This window comes from Lepisma saccharinum, chromosome 14 (assembly GCF_977018435.1).
Source record: "Lepisma saccharinum chromosome 14, izLepSacc3.1, whole genome shotgun sequence".
NCBI lineage: Eukaryota > Metazoa > Arthropoda > Insecta > Zygentoma > Lepismatidae > Lepisma > Lepisma saccharinum.
In genome coordinates, this window is record NC_139242.1 from 24899621 (window position 1) to 24919363 (window position 19743).

The 19743-nt window shown below is 34.4% G+C and overlaps 1 protein-coding gene across 1 annotated transcript in view; it reads left to right on the forward strand.

Annotated features, from left to right (window-relative positions):
* Positions 1-19488, forward strand: part of MED24 (mediator complex subunit 24) — a 63406-nt gene extending 43918 nt beyond the window's left edge. Inside the window, exons 11-19 of the mRNA XM_083135260.1 lie at positions 925-1097; positions 4112-4289; positions 6383-6486; positions 9285-9377; positions 12517-12667; positions 14118-14257; positions 14414-14561; positions 16975-17265; positions 19273-19488. Of these exons, the coding sequence (XP_082991386.1) occupies positions 925-1097; positions 4112-4289; positions 6383-6486; positions 9285-9377; positions 12517-12667; positions 14118-14257; positions 14414-14561; positions 16975-17265; positions 19273-19437 (1443 nt within the window). The 3' untranslated portion in view covers positions 19438-19488. The remainder of the gene's footprint in view (positions 1-924; positions 1098-4111; positions 4290-6382; positions 6487-9284; positions 9378-12516; positions 12668-14117; positions 14258-14413; positions 14562-16974; positions 17266-19272) is intronic.
* The last annotated feature ends 255 nt before the right edge of the window (positions 19489-19743 follow it).

The window sequence follows — 19743 nt, forward strand, 5'->3', positions numbered from 1 at the left end:
GTTTTGAGATGGAAACAGGATGGAGAGATGTGGAATGGCTGTGAAGATGTACGAGTGATACCCATACAACAGATCCTTTTAGAGTAAAAATACAGAGCTCTGGTATCAGTTTCTCATTTCTATGGTTATAAGACCACAATATAAGTTTTCCAATTAAAGTACTCACATTATATAGCCTTTTAACAAACAATATTTTTGACTAAACAATTGCTGTTTCGTCCAAGCGCACACATAGCAATATAACACTAGTGAATTTTTGACCTGTGATTAAACACACGCATATAAGATGAGGAAGGCATCATTATGAAATTTGTGTAACTTGAATGTAAACATAATTATGCATATTATGCTCATTAATTATGTCTAAAACTTGGCCTTATTTAAAAGTACAGCAGTTAGTGATGCATGGATTGTAAGTGTAACATTTCAATCATTGTCTGGTTATTAACTTATGGAACAGATTAAGGTATAATGTCCCATAGCACTGATCTAATAGAATTCTCTTCCAGGAAGCACTACTCATACATCTGCTTACACCCTTATGTAACAAGCTTACTGTGCTACTGGCCACGTTGGCTCGAAAGGTCTCAACCTATATTAGCATACCAAACCATTTCCTTGTTGCTTGTTGTCATCATTAGTGGGTAATCTATGTGGCTGCTGGTAATTGGTGCTAAGGTGGGGCTGATAGCGAGAAGCACGTAATATTTCCACATTGCTGGCAGGAGAATTTTCATCTATGGCAGTTTACGCAATCGTTAATGTAAAATCTAAAACAGTTATGAAAGAGATTTTTTTTTTAACGTGTAATGCAAAATAATATTTTCAACCAAGTCTTACTTTTCCTACTTTATGTCCAAGAAAACTGAATATGAAGCCTGTGAATATATCAAAGCTAGACTAAATAAGATGTATTTTTTTTAGGTTGTTCTCTCTGAAGAAAGTGGCGATTCCTTTTTTGTGCAGTGGGTAAGAGAGTGCATGGTTGAAAATGGGAGAGCTAAATCCCCCGATCTCATGTTGGAACGATGTGATCCAGCCATTGTAGATGCACTACTCTCTCAATTTAATTCAGCAGACTGTGATCTCACTACAAGGTTTGTTCTTTAATTTAAAAAATATGTGATCATTCTTGTTGCATGACAGATACTAATCCTATATTACAAATTGTATGAAAACAGTAATGTAATGATGTCTAGACAAAGCATAGTTTTTCTCTGATAATAGTAGAAAACCTTCATATTAAATATTTTCTGTTTTCATTAAGTATCGGGCAGACTTGCATTGTGCCTGCACTGAAGGAGCTAGGGAATTGTTCAAGCAGGTCCCCACACGATGGAGATGGTGTGATCAGCACAGTTCCTAGAAGTGTGCTTAAATACAATGGAACCTCGATTTTACGTTCTTCTTTCAGGAGTTCAAGGTAAAAAAATCTAAAATATGAGAAAATGTAAAGTCCGCTCTATTAGGACCCTGAGGATTGAATTATAATGCAGGAGAATGTAAAATCTGAGAACGGAAAATTGTATATTGTACATGCAATTGTAGAAATGGTTACTGCTGTGTTGGTGGCTAAGCATACTGAGTACAAGGCACTTCATAAGTCCCCCACCAGGATTTGAGAAGTCTGTAGCTCAGGGGCAAACTCATGGAAATGAGAGCATGTCAGTGAAAAGAGAAATATCGAAGTTTTAACCTACCTTACAAATGCTCGATATATTCTCCCCTGGTAATGTCGACTCTGTAATCTAGCTCATGCCTACATATCAATGTCGATGATAGCAACTGCATCCATGTTCTCTGGTAAGTCTTTTGGTAAACACAATCTTTAACATAACCTTGCAGAAAAATGTCACACGGAGTGTAACAATTGATTTGGTTTTAGAAAATTACACAGGACACAAAAAGCTTTGTGTTCACCTGAAAATGTCATGTTTGCACACTACTGCCTCCTAGCAGAGAAATGGGTAACTAGCCATGACATCTGTCACAAAGCAAACCTGTACATTTCCTCTATAGATCCACCACTGTACGTATTTGAAACCCTGACATGGAAGCAGGTGCACTAATTTAAGTTGTTTAAGTCATAGGGAAGACTTTGGTTTACATATTTTCTGAGGTTTCAGAAACCATTGGCATGATTTCATCTCTTGTAAGTGGATTTGCTAATGCATAGCCAAACTCCAAAATCCAAGATGGACTTATGAAACATGGTGTACTTCATTCATTGTATCATTGTTGCATGTCTGAATCAGGGGTGCCGACTTGTCAAAATTAATGGGGGGGGGCCTCTGATCACTGAAATAAATGAATGAATGACTCACTCCCTCCCTTTTTTAAAAATAAACATTACGTCTTCGTATAGCAGTTTTTAAGCAGCTATTATATGCAAATGAAATGTAACATGAAAAAGTTTAGAAAATGTTTCAAAGTCTTTGTATGTCTTGTGTGTCTGCTCATTTGTTTTTTTAGATAACAATTAACATTTTTATTAAAAAGTAGGCTATGTATTTACATAAAGAGGCCAACCTAACAGTTTTATGCCACGCTGTTGGGTGGTCGACTAAGCTCGCTTTGATCCGGAGATCCCGGGTTCGAGTCCCGGCGAGGGCTTGGGTGTGTTTTAACCCTCCGTCATCCGTGCCCTCATAGTAGCACAAATGTCCTGCATGCGGCACTAAGTGCCACCTTATCAAAACCAACTTTATTTAGATGAACTATTGATGCAAATTGATGTTGAATTACCCTAGCACTTACTGGAAATCAGACGATATATATATGAATGCAAACAGTCCATTTCGGACATTTTTATTAGCTAAACTACAACTAAAACTATATTAACTAAAAACATTCGAGGAAATGACACAGAAGTACACGCTTCCAGCCTTGAAGCAAATGCACCGAAATATTATTTCCAAAATATGCGTAATTAAAATTTTGCCATATAATGAAGGAACTAAAAAATGAACTCATCATTCACAAATTTTTCAACGTAGTTTTCCAAAACGTTCAACATATTTTTCAAAACGAATTGAAATCATATAACTTATATGGGCTTAGAAAGGAACAATTTGTTCCAAAATTCTCAGTCAAAATGTTGCTGACTCGCTGAAAAAGCAATCAAACGAGTAAAATACAACCCGAAGATACTTAAAAAATATTAAAATTTTCAATTCTCAATATGTTTCTTCTTGTTTTACAAGATATACGTGAAAAGAGATATACAAACTCAAAGAAAACTGATCCAATATTGTCACTTTTCAATACATTTTTGACAACTCCGACATTTCATATGGGTACTGCAATGTTTTCTGCATACAATTCATTTGTATTCCGAACAACGTATTGTCGTTTTATTTTTCTTATATCTCCCAAATTCATGGCTGGAGTGCTATTATATGATTTAAGATAGGAAACGTTCCCATGTGCGATACTGAGTGACGCCTAAGGGGGACCGGTCACTTTTGAGGCATGTAAACAACTGAAAAATGCCAGAAAAAATGTTGGGACGCCTCTATATTTTCATAGGATTAGTTTCCTAGTGCTTTCCAGACCATTCTTGCACTGATAAGGAGAAAAATTCAACATTTTAGAAAAGGCGGCAGAGTGCCGCCGCATGGGTTACGGAGGGTTAATGTTCGCAACAGACTTGTAAAGAAAGGACATGAGACAGGTGCAAATAACCTTAGTGTTGACATACCCATAAAAAAATAATATTTACAATATTTGACAGTTTTATTTAATTATTTGCATAAATGCTAACACAAATTGCAGGAAAATAGTTTTACATTTTTGTTCTTGCTACAATATTTTACTTTTTAAATTTAATTTTGCAATAATAAAAAAACACATAGCATGCCGTGCTTTAGCAATAATGCATTTTGTCTTACAAAATTTTCCTCGATTTTACATTTTCCAGCATTTTAATTTTTTTTAGCTTGGTTCCCTGAAAAACGTAAAATCAAGGTTCCTACAGGCAGAGAGAGTTCCTAAATCTAAGTCTGAGGTTTATCTGTTGCTATCTGATATTTGAAAGATGCATCTGTAATAATAATTGTTGCAATGGTATTTTAAGTGACAAGAATGATTTTCAATTTTCTTCTTTTTGCAGCCAAGTCAAATGGAATGAGGTGTGTCTTCATATACCTGCTGCGATTAAAGAGGTTCTGTTGGCCTGGGAGAACGGGGCACTGTTGGCCACTGACGTGAAGCGAATTTTGGATGCAATGCGATCGCGAATGTGCTGCCTACCAGTCTGTGCTGCAGCGTGGCTGTGCAGCTACATGCAGGTACTAGCTTTCGTTCATTGTGTTTTCTGAATATTTTGATATGTGCTATGCTATTGATTAAGAACTTGATTTGAAGGCATCATTTTCATTAAATATCATACCGAAATTTTTGCATTGTTGAGCATGAATTTCATTTTTGATGTTATTTTTATTTGAAGGGGAAAAACCAGGAAAGACAATTTCCCTGTCATAATGAAGGTAGTGGTGTCATTTCTTGGTGCTGTGCTTTACTGTGCAACATACTTTCTTTCATTTCATAATTTGACTCGCCTGTTTTTTTTTCCTTGACACTTCATTTTATTTTTACTTAATGTCTGTGTGCACTGAGTTTAAAGTGTTAGTACTTATACAGTAAAACCTCATTAATCCGAACCCCGATAAGCTGGACTTTGCTTAATCTGGACAGGCAAAAAAAAAGGGGGGGGGAGAATGCAAGGTTTTAAAGAAAAGGCAGTCAACCACTGATGAAATTCTGTTTCCCGCAGACTTTGTACTGTACTGTATAGTGTATTTAGGCCTATGCCCTTTAAATACACCATAATAAACGTGTTTTGTTGCTATAAACGGAGTTTTAATGCACTTTCTACTGTTCTTTTAGGTTATTTCAGTTAATCCAGACTTTCGTTAAACTGGTCAACTTATCCCCCATTAGTACGGATTAACGAGGTGTTACTGTACTAATAACTTGGGACTTATAAGTGATATGGTAAAAAAATGCCATTAAAACAAAAGTTCAAGTGCTTTCATTCTATCATGTAGTTTATTTTATTGTAACTTGGGTGTTTTACATATTGTTACAAGTTTAACAGAAACATGCCATATTTCCACATGTTATGATCTTTACCTGCTTGCTATTCCAAAACTAGATATCTATTAGCTGAAATATATGAGAGAACCATCGCAAAGATTGCTTTATCCTGGATTGCAACGTAGAATCTGGCATACACAATTTCAATTTTTTAATGAACCAAAACCAACTTGTCATCTGTTAGGTGACATTTTTGCAGACCCTGCAAATGATCAAAACACCAGAAAAGTATTGGCTATTAATATAGTAATATCAGTAAATACATACCCTACCAGTAGCAGTACCCCTGATATTGGCAGATACTTATACATTGGCATCGGCTCAACCCTACTTTTTTCTATTGAATCATATTTTGGCAACTAAGCTTTCAGCATTGACACCAAACTGTTATAATTTAGTCACAGGTTGAAGTACAATAATTTAGTTACTAAGTAGCACTTGAATAACAAAGTTCAATAAATTAGTCACTAAGTAGTACTTGAAGAACAAAGTTCAATAATTTAGTCACTAAGTAGCACCAGAAGCTGAAGTTCAATAATATAGTCACTAAGTAGTACCTAAAGGTTGAAGTTCAATAATTTAGTCACTAAGTAGCACCTGAAGATCAAAGTTCAATAATTTAGTCACTGAGTAGTACCTAAAGGTTGAATTTCAATAATTTAGTCACTAAGTAGCACCTAAAGATTAAAGTTTAATAGTTACTAAATAACACCTGAAGATCAAAGTTAATAATTTAGATGCTAAGTAGAACCTGAAAATCAAAGTTCAATAATATAGTCACTAAGTAGTACCTAAAGGTTGAAGTTCAATAATTTAGTTACTAAGTAGCACCTGGAGATTAAAGTTCAATAGTTACTAAATAACACCTGAAGATCAAAGTTAATAATTTTGTTGCTAAGTAGAACCTGAAGATCAAAGTTCAATAATTTAGTCACAGAGTAACACCTAAAGGTTGAAGTTCAAGAATTTAGTCACTAAGTAGCACCTGAAGATCAAAGTTCAATAATTTAGTCAGTGAGTAGTACCTAAAGGTTGAATTTCAATAATTTAGTAACTAAGTAGCACTGAAAGGTTGAAGTTCAGTTTTGAACCTGCCCTAATGATATAATCACAGCTGAGATATTCAATTTTCAATTCCCAAGTAGTTTCCCATCACTTGTTATCATCCCCCAAAGGTACAATGAAAAGTTAGGAAAATGCCATCATGAGTTTTCATAATTTATGTCCTGTACTACTGTGAAACTGTGGTTTGGTATTTACGTAATTCATTATTTTCTTCAATTAGATTTTACACCTGGATGCTCTTCTCAAGCCCATGAACATGGTACAGCAGTTTTTAACTTCTGTATCAAATGAGGAGCTATCACAGCAGGACAATTATAAAGAAAGGTAGCATGAATCCAATTTTTCTTCTTTTCTATTTTGTGTGTATCATTAGATACAGTGGTTTGTTTTGAGATGTTTGCGTTATCCTTTTTTTTATTTAAATGGATTTTTTTTTATTTTTAAAGAAAAACACGCTTAGAATTGCTTGCATGATTTTTGGCACCATACATATAGATGTATGTTTTATAGAAAGGCTTTTTCTAGTAAACAGCCCTGTAAAATATTTGAACAGTTTGATTAAAGCAAATAAAAATTATATGTAAATATACATTTTTCTGTTTCTGATACTGTATGTGTGAACCTGCTATGGAAATGTTTGTTGAGTGGAACTATAATAATTTCAGTAACTTTCATCCAGTAAAAATTAAAAAAAAAAACATTCAGTATCTACTCTATAATTGTAACTTAAAATATTTTTTTATAGTCTTTGTAGCTGAAATTTGTCAGTTTTTGAAATGATAGTTTGCAAAATAGCAACAGCCATGTTTATTTAGAGTTTAATGACACTATTTACGGTTCAACATAGTTAGTATTTTGTATACTTTTCTACCAAAAAATGTTTGCTATTTTTGCCTACAAAATTATTGAATTTTAAGTCATGAGAAATTTAGTGTGTTTACAGTTTACATATTAATTATATTTCCTGTGTGTGAGCTTCACCCCATCAGTACATACATTTTTCCCCCTTTTTTAGAGCCTAATAAACACCATTAAATGATTACAAGATTAATGTACTTTTACTAAAAGTGATTCTGATATTTACAAAATCCTTTTGTACATTATTCTCTAAAAATTATTTATTTAAATTTATTTAGAGCTGATTTTAAGAAAAAATCACTTGAATTAAATCAATCCACCTTTTGTGGCACACACAAAATTGAAATTACAAAGGTTTATTTTTCGTGGTGTTTTTGAGTCCACTTTATGCACATATAGGCTAATTGGGACTGGACCTGGAATTTAAATTAGGATCTGAACCACTGTGAAATGCAGTTTCTTCGAGTATCAAACGTGGGACCCCTTTATTGCAAGATGACAATGATATCACTACGCTGTTGGGGAGGCCCATATGGGCAACCAATGATGCACTAATGAAAGCATTAAACATGTACTGACCCAAGACCTTGGTTTTTATTAGGGATGGGCCGATATGAAATTGCATATTTAGACATTTACTTTTTTAGAAATTAGGGCTTGGAGATTATCCATAAAAATTACAACAAAATGGCAGAATTTTGCACTAAATTATCAGATATTTATCGATTAATTTTACCGATAAACCGATACACCGATATGCCTATATCGGCTGATACCAATAGAGTACTGATTAATCGGTCCCATCCCTAGTCTTTATTGAAATAAGATACGTAGAAAAATACTTATTAACTTACACAAGAAGTTCACAATATCCTTTGTAAATAATTTCTTTACTAACACTTTGACTGTAATTCACTTAAGTTAACTGAAGCTAATCATGATGACTGCTGAAACTTTCCAAGCATTATGACTAGTTTTTTCTTTTCTAAATAGTGATATTCCATGCCCAGATATTGAAATTCTTCTGCATTTCAACCTTCAAATGAAGTACAATGGTCACTAGATTGTTTTCTCCTGAAGCAAGTGCCAAAACATAAAGCACAATATTATCTTATATGTAGACAATGATTCATTACTTTGTACAATTCTTTGTCCTCCCTTCAAGTGAAATATGTGTTTGTGAGTAGATGTATGCATCTGTATGCATACATTGGTGGTAACAATACATCCTTGTCCAATTCCTGAAATAACTTGTTTTAAAGTTGAGACTTGTTCTCGTGGACCTTAGAGGATGTTTGAATTCTGGAATGGTGCCCAACTAAAACTCCAATGATTCTTCTGACATCAACTATCACAGGGTAATCCCTATTTGACATTCCTGGATTTTATATTTTCCTCAATTATACATTCAATCTTTACGGTCCCAACTAGGGATGGCCACAATATCCAGGTAACGGATATCTGGATTTCAAATTATACAATATCCATTTTGCATGCAAATATCCAGATAATTTGGATTTCTGAATATCCAGATAGTGTGGATATCTGGATAATCTGAATATCCAGATAATTGGAATATTCGGATAGTACAGACTTGATGAAGGATTTGTAGAAAATTCGTACTCTGAAATATGAACATGACTGATAGAAGAATATGTGAATAGAATGTAAAATGGATAAACGATAAAACTATCCAGATAATGCACACATTTGGATATCCAGACATTTTTGGATAATCCTAATATCTGGATATTGTATAATTCGGATAATCTGAATATTTGGATAATTCAGATATCTGTATAATGTGTATGTATCTGGATATCAGAATATCCAATATCCAGATATTTGAAATCCAGATAGAAAATTATCCAATATCTGACTTTGGCCATCCCTATTCCCAACGTAGCAAAATTTATAAAACATTTTCCTGTTTTAATTTTTTCAGTTTGGTCTCTTGAAAAACTATACAATCTAGGTTTCACTTGACCTACATTATTGCATCATACCTACCCTAATTATCAATTTGCGATTATAGTATACATTCATGTTATGGGACTATAGATAAGATATAAATATACACATGATACGTGCTTGCCTGTTCATTTAATTCAGTTAATTTCATTGACCACTATCAAATTTAATCAAATTAAATAAACATGTATGCAGATATGTAAACACATTAAGTGCCTATATTTATAGAGTACACATTTCTTATAATTGTGTAATATTCAATTTTTTAAAGAAAAATAATGCGTTTCTTGCAGATCTGGCTTGATGTTCCAGATAATAAGAAAAATGCAGTATGACGTTCATCCACCAACACATTCCAAGACAAAAGCAATGTCACTGTCTCACAGGTAATTTTTATTGCAGTTATTGAATTGGAATAGTTACCTTGGCACATTCTAAGGTTGTTATTGTATATTTCACCAGTTCACTTGCCTTCTTCAGGGATAATTTTTAAGGCCAAATATTTATGGTGAATAAAAGATCTTGATTTTGGTACAAAAACTGGCACATTTCGGGATCAAAAGTGGCATATAATGGCATTTAGGTGGTAAAATGAATATGACCCTAAATTTTGATCTAAGAAACAATACTAATTAACAACATAAATATGTTCCTTCTAACAGTGTTGTAGGTGACAACCTTTTCGTTTATAATTTGATTTAACCATCCTTTTTTTATGAACAATTATTCTTAGTTAAAAAGAAGAGAAGTACAGCTGTCAATTTATGTGTCAATGTTTGTGTTAGATTTAAGGTAAAAGGGTAGCGAAAGTGATTTAATGTAATTATAGTTCAGAGGCCTCTTCCTCTTGCTTAACAGGACCTGGAACTGTCAAGTTCAAAACATGTTTTGGTAACCTTGACCAGGTAACCCTCAGGTGTCGGTAAACTATTTCAAATGTCAAAACATGGTATGGCACTCCGCACGTAGACCCGTCGAAATAGAAAAACAGAAAGAACTTAATGACTTGTAATAGATCATGTAAATAACCTAAGTTTTGTATAAAAGACCCAAAATTCTGTGTTAGTATACAGTTGTACATCCATACGCCATTCAAGTCTACTGTGGAACTGCCGGGTAAATATCTTTGGAAATTATTCCTTGTGCTCTGTCTGAAGGACTGTCTGTCAAAACTAAGTGTCTACAGTGTTTTGTGAATACCTACATGTGAGTGACGGTAACTGTAACCAAACTGTAATTGTGGTGTCACCAGTAACTTTGTTCAATATACATATATATTTAAAACCTCAAGTACGAACTTTATTTATTTGAAGTTAGCTACCAAGCTTTCACCGGACCAACGGACACGTATCTTCGAACCATTGTATCCCCCCCCCCTTTCTCCTTCTGGAGGATACAACAACAGCACTTTAATGCAGTTATCAAATAATTAACTTTCTTCCTTTGTAAAGGAGTTCATTTTTGCTTCTCAAATATTTACAGCAGAATTAATCAATTTTCCGTGAATTACTTAGCTTACAGTATAATTCAGACTTCATGAAGTCTCGTGTTGATAAATAAGCTCTAAATTTCATTTTCACATGTTGCAATTCATTTCACATAATTTCTTGACAAAATATAGTGGGAAAATACATATCACACATTTCAAAAAACATGAACCATGAACACATTTCATGCTTCCATCAAGGACAAAATATACATGCCTCTAATAATTTTTGAGCACTTGCATATTGGAGATTGCAGCACTAAAAGTACAAAAGTAGGTATCCATAGGATAAAGTAAGACTTCATAGAAACATGTTTTAACAAGGGCTGAGCCGATACCGATGTTGATGGTATTGGATAATACTGGTGGTATCAGTATTAGAAAGTATCTGTTGGATTTATGTACCAATACCAGCTGAAACTTTTTCGGCATTTCTGCTAAAACGTGGAACTTGCACGGAGCCAAATTAGCTTGGAAATTATACAAAGTTCATAATTCTGTTTACACAAGCATTGTGTAACATAAATATATCTTTTGATTAAGTGACAGTTTTAACCTTTGCTCACCTTTGCCATACAAGAAACTTACCCGAGAGGCCCACACATTTTTTTTCACTAAAATTTAATCTGTGTAAAGCCGATTTAACTGTGAATTGACAATGACAATGGGTTTTAAAAACAACTGCAGTTAACTTCAGAACAAGAGTAGGAGTAAACAATACCAAGAAAAGGTTGTTTCACAAAATTGATAACTAGGGCTCGGATAATTATGCATTTTGCATATTTAAGGATTTTTAACTAAAAATGCATGTTTCATATGCAGGTGCATATTTGTATGAATATAATTTGATGTGCATATTTTTGTACCCACAACCAACACCGAGCATATACTGTATTTATTTTTCATCTCCTCGCTTCTCTTTTCTTTATCTTTTCTGTCTGTCTTCTTTACTTTTTCCTGGATTGTATGATAGGTGGCAAGTACATCATTCTCACCTCAACAATCGACTAAGCTGGCAACACCGTGTGTAAGTTTCTTATCGCAAATGGACAATGTGTGGATGATCTGGAACTTGATGTGTGTGACTTTGTTGCCCTAAAATACAGTCCATTTGTATCTTGCAAATTGTAACGTGTTTTTCTGAATATAAGACTATTCTAGCTGAAAACAGAAGGAGTTTCAAGTTCGAAAATTTGAGACATGTTGTTATCAAATGCAATCATGATCTTGATCTGTAGTGTATTGAGTTTCATTTAACGCAGAACCATATTAATTTTAAAAAATCTGTGTAGCGAATGAGCATTCAGAATAATGCATATTCATTGCCTGGCATGTAATCTTTCAAGTTTGTAATATACAGCATTTATAAATTAAACAGGTTTTTAAAGTGCATATTTTACACTTTTTTAGTGCATATTTGCATGCGTATTTTGCATTTTTTAGTGCGGAACTATCCGAGCCCTATTGATAACATTTTCTTTTGGACGATTAAAAAAAATGAAAATTAAGAATTGTATTTAAAACCTTCTACCTGCACTGTATTCAAATTTCATCACGATTAGACTACAAATATTTTATTTATGGAATTCCAAAGAGAACGGTCGTTTGGAAAACACCAGAAAACCAGCACTTATTTTTGTCCTCGCAATGATTAAAAATTGAGGCATGCTCGAAAAGAAATTGGTTACCATAGTTTAACGCAGAATTAAATGAGAACTTGTTTTTATGATTAATTTTTAACTGGAGTTCCAACTCAAGTATCCATATTTTTTAATCTAACTGTCGGGTTAATTTTTTGATTATCTCACATGTAAAATATGATTTTTGTTTGAGCAAAACTTGTAGAGTGATGTGACATAACTTCAATGGAATATTTAAATATATATTAACATTTATAAATTCTCAAAACAACTTTAAAAACTTCAGTAAGGGTGTCAGGATTGGATGTCAGTTGAGCTCTACTTCCAAGAGTAGATTTTTCGTACATTTACCTTCAAATGTGTATGGTTTACTTACAGAATTTGTTGTTTGCTTTTCAGTATTATCTCAACACAGCCTATTAGTGAACAATTAGAGTCTGTGTGGGCTTCTGTTCATCAGCGAGGATGGGTCACCATAGAAGCCACACATACTTTGGAAAGCCTACTTAACACCGGGGGCTCACAGTGGTTCGTTACAAATTTAGTAAAGGCAAGTATGAAACATTGTTTAACACTGATTGGTGTGAATTTGAATTTGATTTTAAAATTATGGGAGCACTTAGGCTATTTTGCTCCCGTCACATTATACGGGGGCCAGCCCCTTATCATTACAAAGAACAACTCTAACGTTGCATAATTAAAAATCTTGAAATGTTCTGACTTCTGTTAAAAGCTGAGGCTGTAAACGGGCACTCAGCACACTTAAGGACAAAAGAACTGGACAATACAAACAAAATTATACTGGCCATGGGGCCAGTCGCCAGAGCCTCGTTAGTCTTCAGCAGGGTGTACTAATGTGGAAGTGAGGTTGACATTTGGGTATACTACGTGGAAGGCCACCCCTTACACCCCTGATTGGTGTGCTAACATCCTTGTAGGGATCCAGTCCCCTTCACTCTCTAGCTGTGGGATTATTTTTCTTGAAAGTATTTAATTTTTTATTTTGTTTTGTTTAATAACAATAATTTGAGTGATTACATGACATAGATGAAAGATCAAACACCTAACTAAGTTGATTGACTGACATGGTCCATAATATTCTAAATAATGTGTATGACAATATTTTGTTCAAAATTATTGAACAACACAAAATTTATGAAAATGTGTATAATGAAATACAAAGAAATGCAATAAGTATATTGTGCAAAACAAATTGGTTAATTTGTGTAATCATAACGGAATCATGTTACTTGAATTTAATTTCTATCTAGTTACAGAAATTGACCATATTTCAATGTTTTGATTTATTTTTTCATGAAGAGTTATTGTAAACATTGCTGAGATTTCTTGAAGATTGAAATAATAAACAAATGTAGAACATAAAACATGTTTAGGTGTATTTGTTTTATTATAGTAATGAAATAAGAAATCAGATTAGAACTTGCACTTTCATCAGTGTTGAGTATTTTATGTTCACCTATAATAATAGAATTTGTAGATTCAAATGTCCCGCACTGTGGCCATTTGGACTCTGGCTAATGGATGCATGCAAGTTCGAGTCTTCCGGGGGAAGCATAACAAGTTTTCCTGAGATTTTGGTCTGTGTATGGGACTGGTGACCACCCACCATCATGAGGAAATTGAGGAGCTACGAAGAGTTGTGTAATCCAGTTGTAGAAAACCTACATCAATGACTGGGGGTTCATGCTGACCACACATCACCCCATTACTAGGTGATTTCCCATCTCTGGTGGAAGTAAGGCTGGCAGAAAGTAGGTAGACTGTGGCACTATAGGGGCATTATGGCATGGGTTAATATAGAGCATTCAAATTCCATTAACTTGGAAATGAAGTTTTAAACTGAAATGTTTATACTTTTATATTCTTTATAGTATTCTGAAACAGAAGTATCAAGTGTGAAAATTGTATGATTGTATTATTTGCTTGGACTTGCATTCTTATCATATAATTTACTAATTGTATGTTGTATTGTGTTTCAGGAGGTTTTGAAATTTCGTTATCGAGAAGATTTGGATCGTGCCGTGGATTTAGCCTTTGCTGTTTTCCACTTGGACATTGAACACTGCACTTTAGCATTGCTGTTGCATACTCTACCTCAGTATTTTCATAATCAGTTGAAGTAAGTTGTGTGATTTCTCAATGCTGGATATTTGTAACTAAAAAAACTATCTTTTTACAATGATGCTCATAGCCATTACGTTTGTTATGCAAGTTTGTTTAAAAGATCAACCTACAATAACAGCTTGTTTAATATAAAATACTGCTTTCATTTCAGAAGTGAAGAGCTAGTGGAGCCCCAAGCATCAGCTTTAGCTAAGCTGTGTGCTTATTGTGTGTTTGCAGCTGTAGAGTTTCAGAACAATTCCACAAGCAGTCAAGGGCCTGCAAGTCGCAAAAGAAATCGATGCGATTTGGAGACAGAGGTATGTACTACTTGAAAGGCACTGATATAAACTTCTGATTCGACGAAGCCAGTTGTGAGATATATATGAATATTTGATGAAATTGTCATTCCAGATCTCATAGGAAAACTGATATTTAAACTAATTTGAATATTATTATTTTTTCTTTGAAAATTTAATAAAAAAGGGCACATTGTTCACTGGTTTTAATGGAAGTAGAAATACAATCTCAAATAATTTAACATTCCTCAATATCTAAGAAAAATTAAAGCTCTTGTATAAAGTTTTAGCAAGAGACGTATGACATAAATGTGTTAAATGAGCTAATGCGATATCAGTAGGGATCTCTAAACACACCCATGAAATTAGGCAGGTGACAGAAGTTCGAGCTGTTGCCATTTCATAGCACAACCCCATATGTTAAGAGGTTTAAGAGAATGAAAGATCTATTTGAAGAGTTAGTCTTTGTAATCCATGTGATACAAACTGACAGTATTTGCTCAAAAGGTCAGGGATGACACAAAAAAGTGCCCTGGAGAGGTCGACCTGGTGCTCGAACTAGGTAACGATCACAAGAAATCATACATAAAAACATCTAAAAGTCAGGATTTATCTAGTTTTGGAAGATGATTATGCTATCAGGTGATATTCTTGATGATCAGCATTCAGATTTGTCTGAAAAGAGCAGGTTTAGATTTTAATTTAATGATAAATTCATGAAAAGTGCCTTATATTCTAAGTTAATCCTAATCTTTAATCCTACTGTTAAATTAGGTAATTTCTTGTAGCCATATCTCTATATAGGAAAAATCTAATTGGCATGTAAAATAACCTTTTTCCCCCTATAACTGAAAATATTATAACTAACATTTTAAACATGAAGACTAATTAAAAACCTTTGATTGTGTATCAAAGTATATTTATACTGTACAAATAATGTTTTATAGTAAAAATATACACAATTAGATTTCACATATGTAAGTTGAGTATAGGTGTAATTTATTGAAAAGTTTGTTATTTATTGAATTGTTATGTATAGATTGTTACATGATGAGAAAGGATAGATTAGCTTACCAAATTCCCATACCCTATGAGGGCATAGCGCTCTTGCTTGTGCAGCTTGTAAAATTGACAATGATACAAGGCCAATTGTAATACTGAGGCAAATGAAATTGAATATTAAAAATGGAGATGTTATAACTCACCAGGAATTATGTGTGAATTCTATGTGAATTTTTCTCTATAGACGTGAAAAACGGCAACTTTTATTAATCCTAATCCCATTTAATTTATGCATGTTTATTAATGCCCTGAGGCACGTTTTTCACAGTTTAGCTTTTATTTTTATGGAGGAAGGAGAAGAAAAGAGAGCTGGCTGGAAAATATAACAGAGTTCTCTCAATCCGTTTGCTTTGTTAGTGTCATTTGCAGAACAATCTATCTGATTGATTAGGTAAATTAGAATATGAAATTCTTATACAATTAACAATCTTTCGTAGATTAGTATATCCCGTAATATTTGTGACTTGTGTTTGTAGATGTATTTCGAGTCTGAGTATGTGGAATGGCAAATGTAAACTCCGCGCCTTAAATTAAATATATATAAACCATTTAATTGAATTAAATTAGAATTTTTGGATAAATTGGAATCATACAGACCCTCTATATTGTTAATATCTATGTGTGGGTGGTGTGAGGTGGTAATACGTAAGGTTGAAACAGAGAAAACATCTTGTACCCTTGAATTTTTGGAAAGTTTGCCTTGAAAACCAGGAATTATCATTGAATTTTATCAAGGTCCTAGAGTAGCCACCCTGTTATTGATAAAGTTTTACAGGGCTTGAGTCTTGCTGTGAGCAAAAAATGCATTGCACAATCTATTTAATGTTGGCTAAAATAATATGAACTTGACTGGGATTGTGAATATGACATCATGTCACTGAACATAGTGTGAAAGAGAAAAGTAATAACAATAACAATAATAACCTGCGACGTAACAGCCCTTGAGGGTCAGGGTTACCTAGTGACTCTCGGCCTCACTCCCACATGCCTCAGCAGAGGTGGGCGATCATTCAACAAATTACAAGGTGATGTGTGGTCAGTATGATGAACCCCCAGTCATTGTTGTTGGTTTCCATGGCCAGGTTATGCTATTGATTTGAAGCTCCCCAAATTTCTTTACGATGGTGGGTGGCCACTGGTCCCATACACGGCCGAAATCTCAGGAGACAAGTTGTTATGCTTCCTCCAGGAGACTCGAATCAGCATGTATCCCGTACCCCAAGCCCAAGGCCTTAGACTGCATTGCCATTTAAAAAGAAAAAGAAAAGTATGCCACCAAGATTAATACGCAAGGGTTTTCATGTGATAATTGTTCTTTCAGAGTATCATATTTTTAATATTTCCAACCATATTTTTTTTCTATTGCTATTAGGATTTGAATGGAGTGAGTCCGATAAAGATCCTCCGATTAGCCCCTGCAGTTCCCGAAGCAGCAGATGCCACGTTGGTGTTCGGCGGAACGAGCTCAGTGTACAACACGACTCAGCCGATTAAAGATCCTCTGCATATGGCCCTGAGCAGCTTATTCCAAGCCTTTTCTGTCATTGTGCAGGATGGCGAAGTATCCCAACAGACTCATTTTGTTTTCAAGTTTCTCGAATTTGCCGTGAAGTGTGGTAGAGACAGAACAAGACTGGTTCTTCAGGTCATGCCGAACACTTTGGTAAGTAATTGACATATTATAATTCTTTCTCTTTCAGTTACAAAAATTGCTTCTCATTTTTGATAGTTTCATGATAGAACTTGACAGATGTGCACCTTTTCCAGAATTAGTAGCTCAAATAAATTTGATCATACAGTCAGTTTTAGATCACTAATTCCACAGCATCCAGATATTTTGGAAACTTACTTTTCATCCGATTGAATAAAAAGGGCCTCCCCGATGGCACAGTGGTAGCGTCATCGCCTTGTAATCAAGGGGTCCTGGGTTCAATACCCGGTTGAGGCACATAGTGGTTCGGATCCCACTTTAAACTGTATGTCCAGTCCCGATTAGCCTTGCTGTGCATAAAGTAGACTTAAAACACCAAATCCAATCAATCATCCAAATGAATGAACATTGTATGAATGACAATCTCAGAATAAATTAATGAATGAAATAAATTTTTTGCACCCTTCATTGTACACAGGAAAATATCCTATCTAAAATGCTTACCTAAGAGTTAAAATAAGGGTGTAAAAAGTCCCTTTGAAAAAGGTTAAAAGTGAGAGGTTGTACAGGGACCTGCAAAGGACAAACATGACACAAGACTGTAAAGAGTAGTAAAAGCTTCCTCAGATACAGTGGAAGATACCCATTCTTCTCAAAAGACTAAAAACATATGTTAAAATATTGTTGTCATCTCCAAACAGGGATGATAAATAGTTGGGAAGATTAAAAGCTTGTCTGAGGAAAGTAAAATATGCATATTTGAGAAGAATATCAATGGGCCAATATGAATTTTTGGCCGATACTGATAACCGATATTATACCGATCCGATATAAAATTAGAAATGGTTCTTGAAGAACCTGGAAGTTTCATTGACCTACTTAATAAATGTGTGTTTCAAGATGACTGCAGTGAAAAAGAAATTGCATATTTAGACATTTACTTTTTTAGAAAGTAGGGCATGTCAATTATCCATAAAAATTACAACAAAATGGCATAATATTGCACTAAATTATCAGATAAAAAAAAAAGGTAAAGTGCTCCCCTGTGCTTATCACCACGCCATGAAGGCGTATAGGGGGTGTGGGGGTAATGCCCCACACTTTCTTGATCCGGTCGTGAGTGGGGTGATGTGATCAGCATCACGCACCTGACCGCCTTTACCCCCCAGGGTTTCCCCCAGGTACCCATGTTATTCGACGCTGGGTGGGCGCCGGGGCCACTTCCATCGTTAGAAAAGTTCCCGGATTTATCAGATATTTATCGATATATTGGATCTGTAAAATAATTTGTAATTTTACCGATAAACCGATATGCCTATATCGGCCGATACCGATAGAGTACCGATTAATCAGTCCCATCCCTAAGAATATACCAATACAGTCAGAGCATATTGGAGGGTCCAGCTCTTGTAGCAAGTGATCATGGGTGAGACAATAACTTCCTCTCGACAGGAGGGATGGTACAAGATACACCATGCACCAATGGTGGGCTTAATAGTTCCCCTGCCGAATGTCAAGAAAGGAGCAGAGAAAGAATTGTTTATTTGAATGATTGTTTTAAATCCACTTTATGCACAGATAGACTAATTAAAACTGGACCTACAGTTGAAAGTTGGATCCGAACCACTGTGCATTGTGCCTCCACTGGGTATGAAACCTAGGATCCCTTGATTACAAGGTGACAACATTACCACTATGTTGCTGGGAGACCCTTCTGAGAATGAAAAGGCAAATTTTCAACACATCAACGTGAAGAAAAGTCAACGTTCACATAGTCCAAATATCCTGCGAATGATACAAAATGCAAAATTTTCATTAATTCTGAACAAAATTTATGTGCAAAATTGATGTGTGTGACAAACTGGTCTTCGAAGTTTTTTATTTTTATATTTTAAAGTTTTGTTATTGTGAACGTTTTGATAATCTGCATATCCTCATCAACTGCCTGTGTATAGCATATCAAGCGTTTACAAATATTCATTTGTATTCATCGTGCCTAACAGTATTTATTAATTTCAGGTACCTTGTTTGTTAAGATCATTCCCAGACCTTTTCACAACAGACCTGTTGCTGAAACTGTACGACATTCAAATCGTACATGGAAGGAAGGCTACTGCAAGAGATTTGTGTCTTTTGAGAAATATGATGTTAAGGCCATCTGCAAGGGATATCATGCAGACATAAGTATTACATGTATTGAGTGTGATGTAAATAAATTATTTTTGTCTAGTAAAATATTACTTTTCCTTTTCTTTTACTTCTAATGAAACTACTTTATTGGTCCAATCTGCACTTTTATTTTATTTTTTATGGAGCATGAGACATTTCTGGATACAATAGTAATGGACTGTCAAAATGTAAATGGTCCTGGGTTTAAAGACAGCTGTGAAGTCATGGCAATATTAACTTCATCTAGAAACAAGAAGATTTAATTGACCATTTCTCAACGTCATAAAATAAGCTAGAGGGAGAACCAACATCATATTTTAA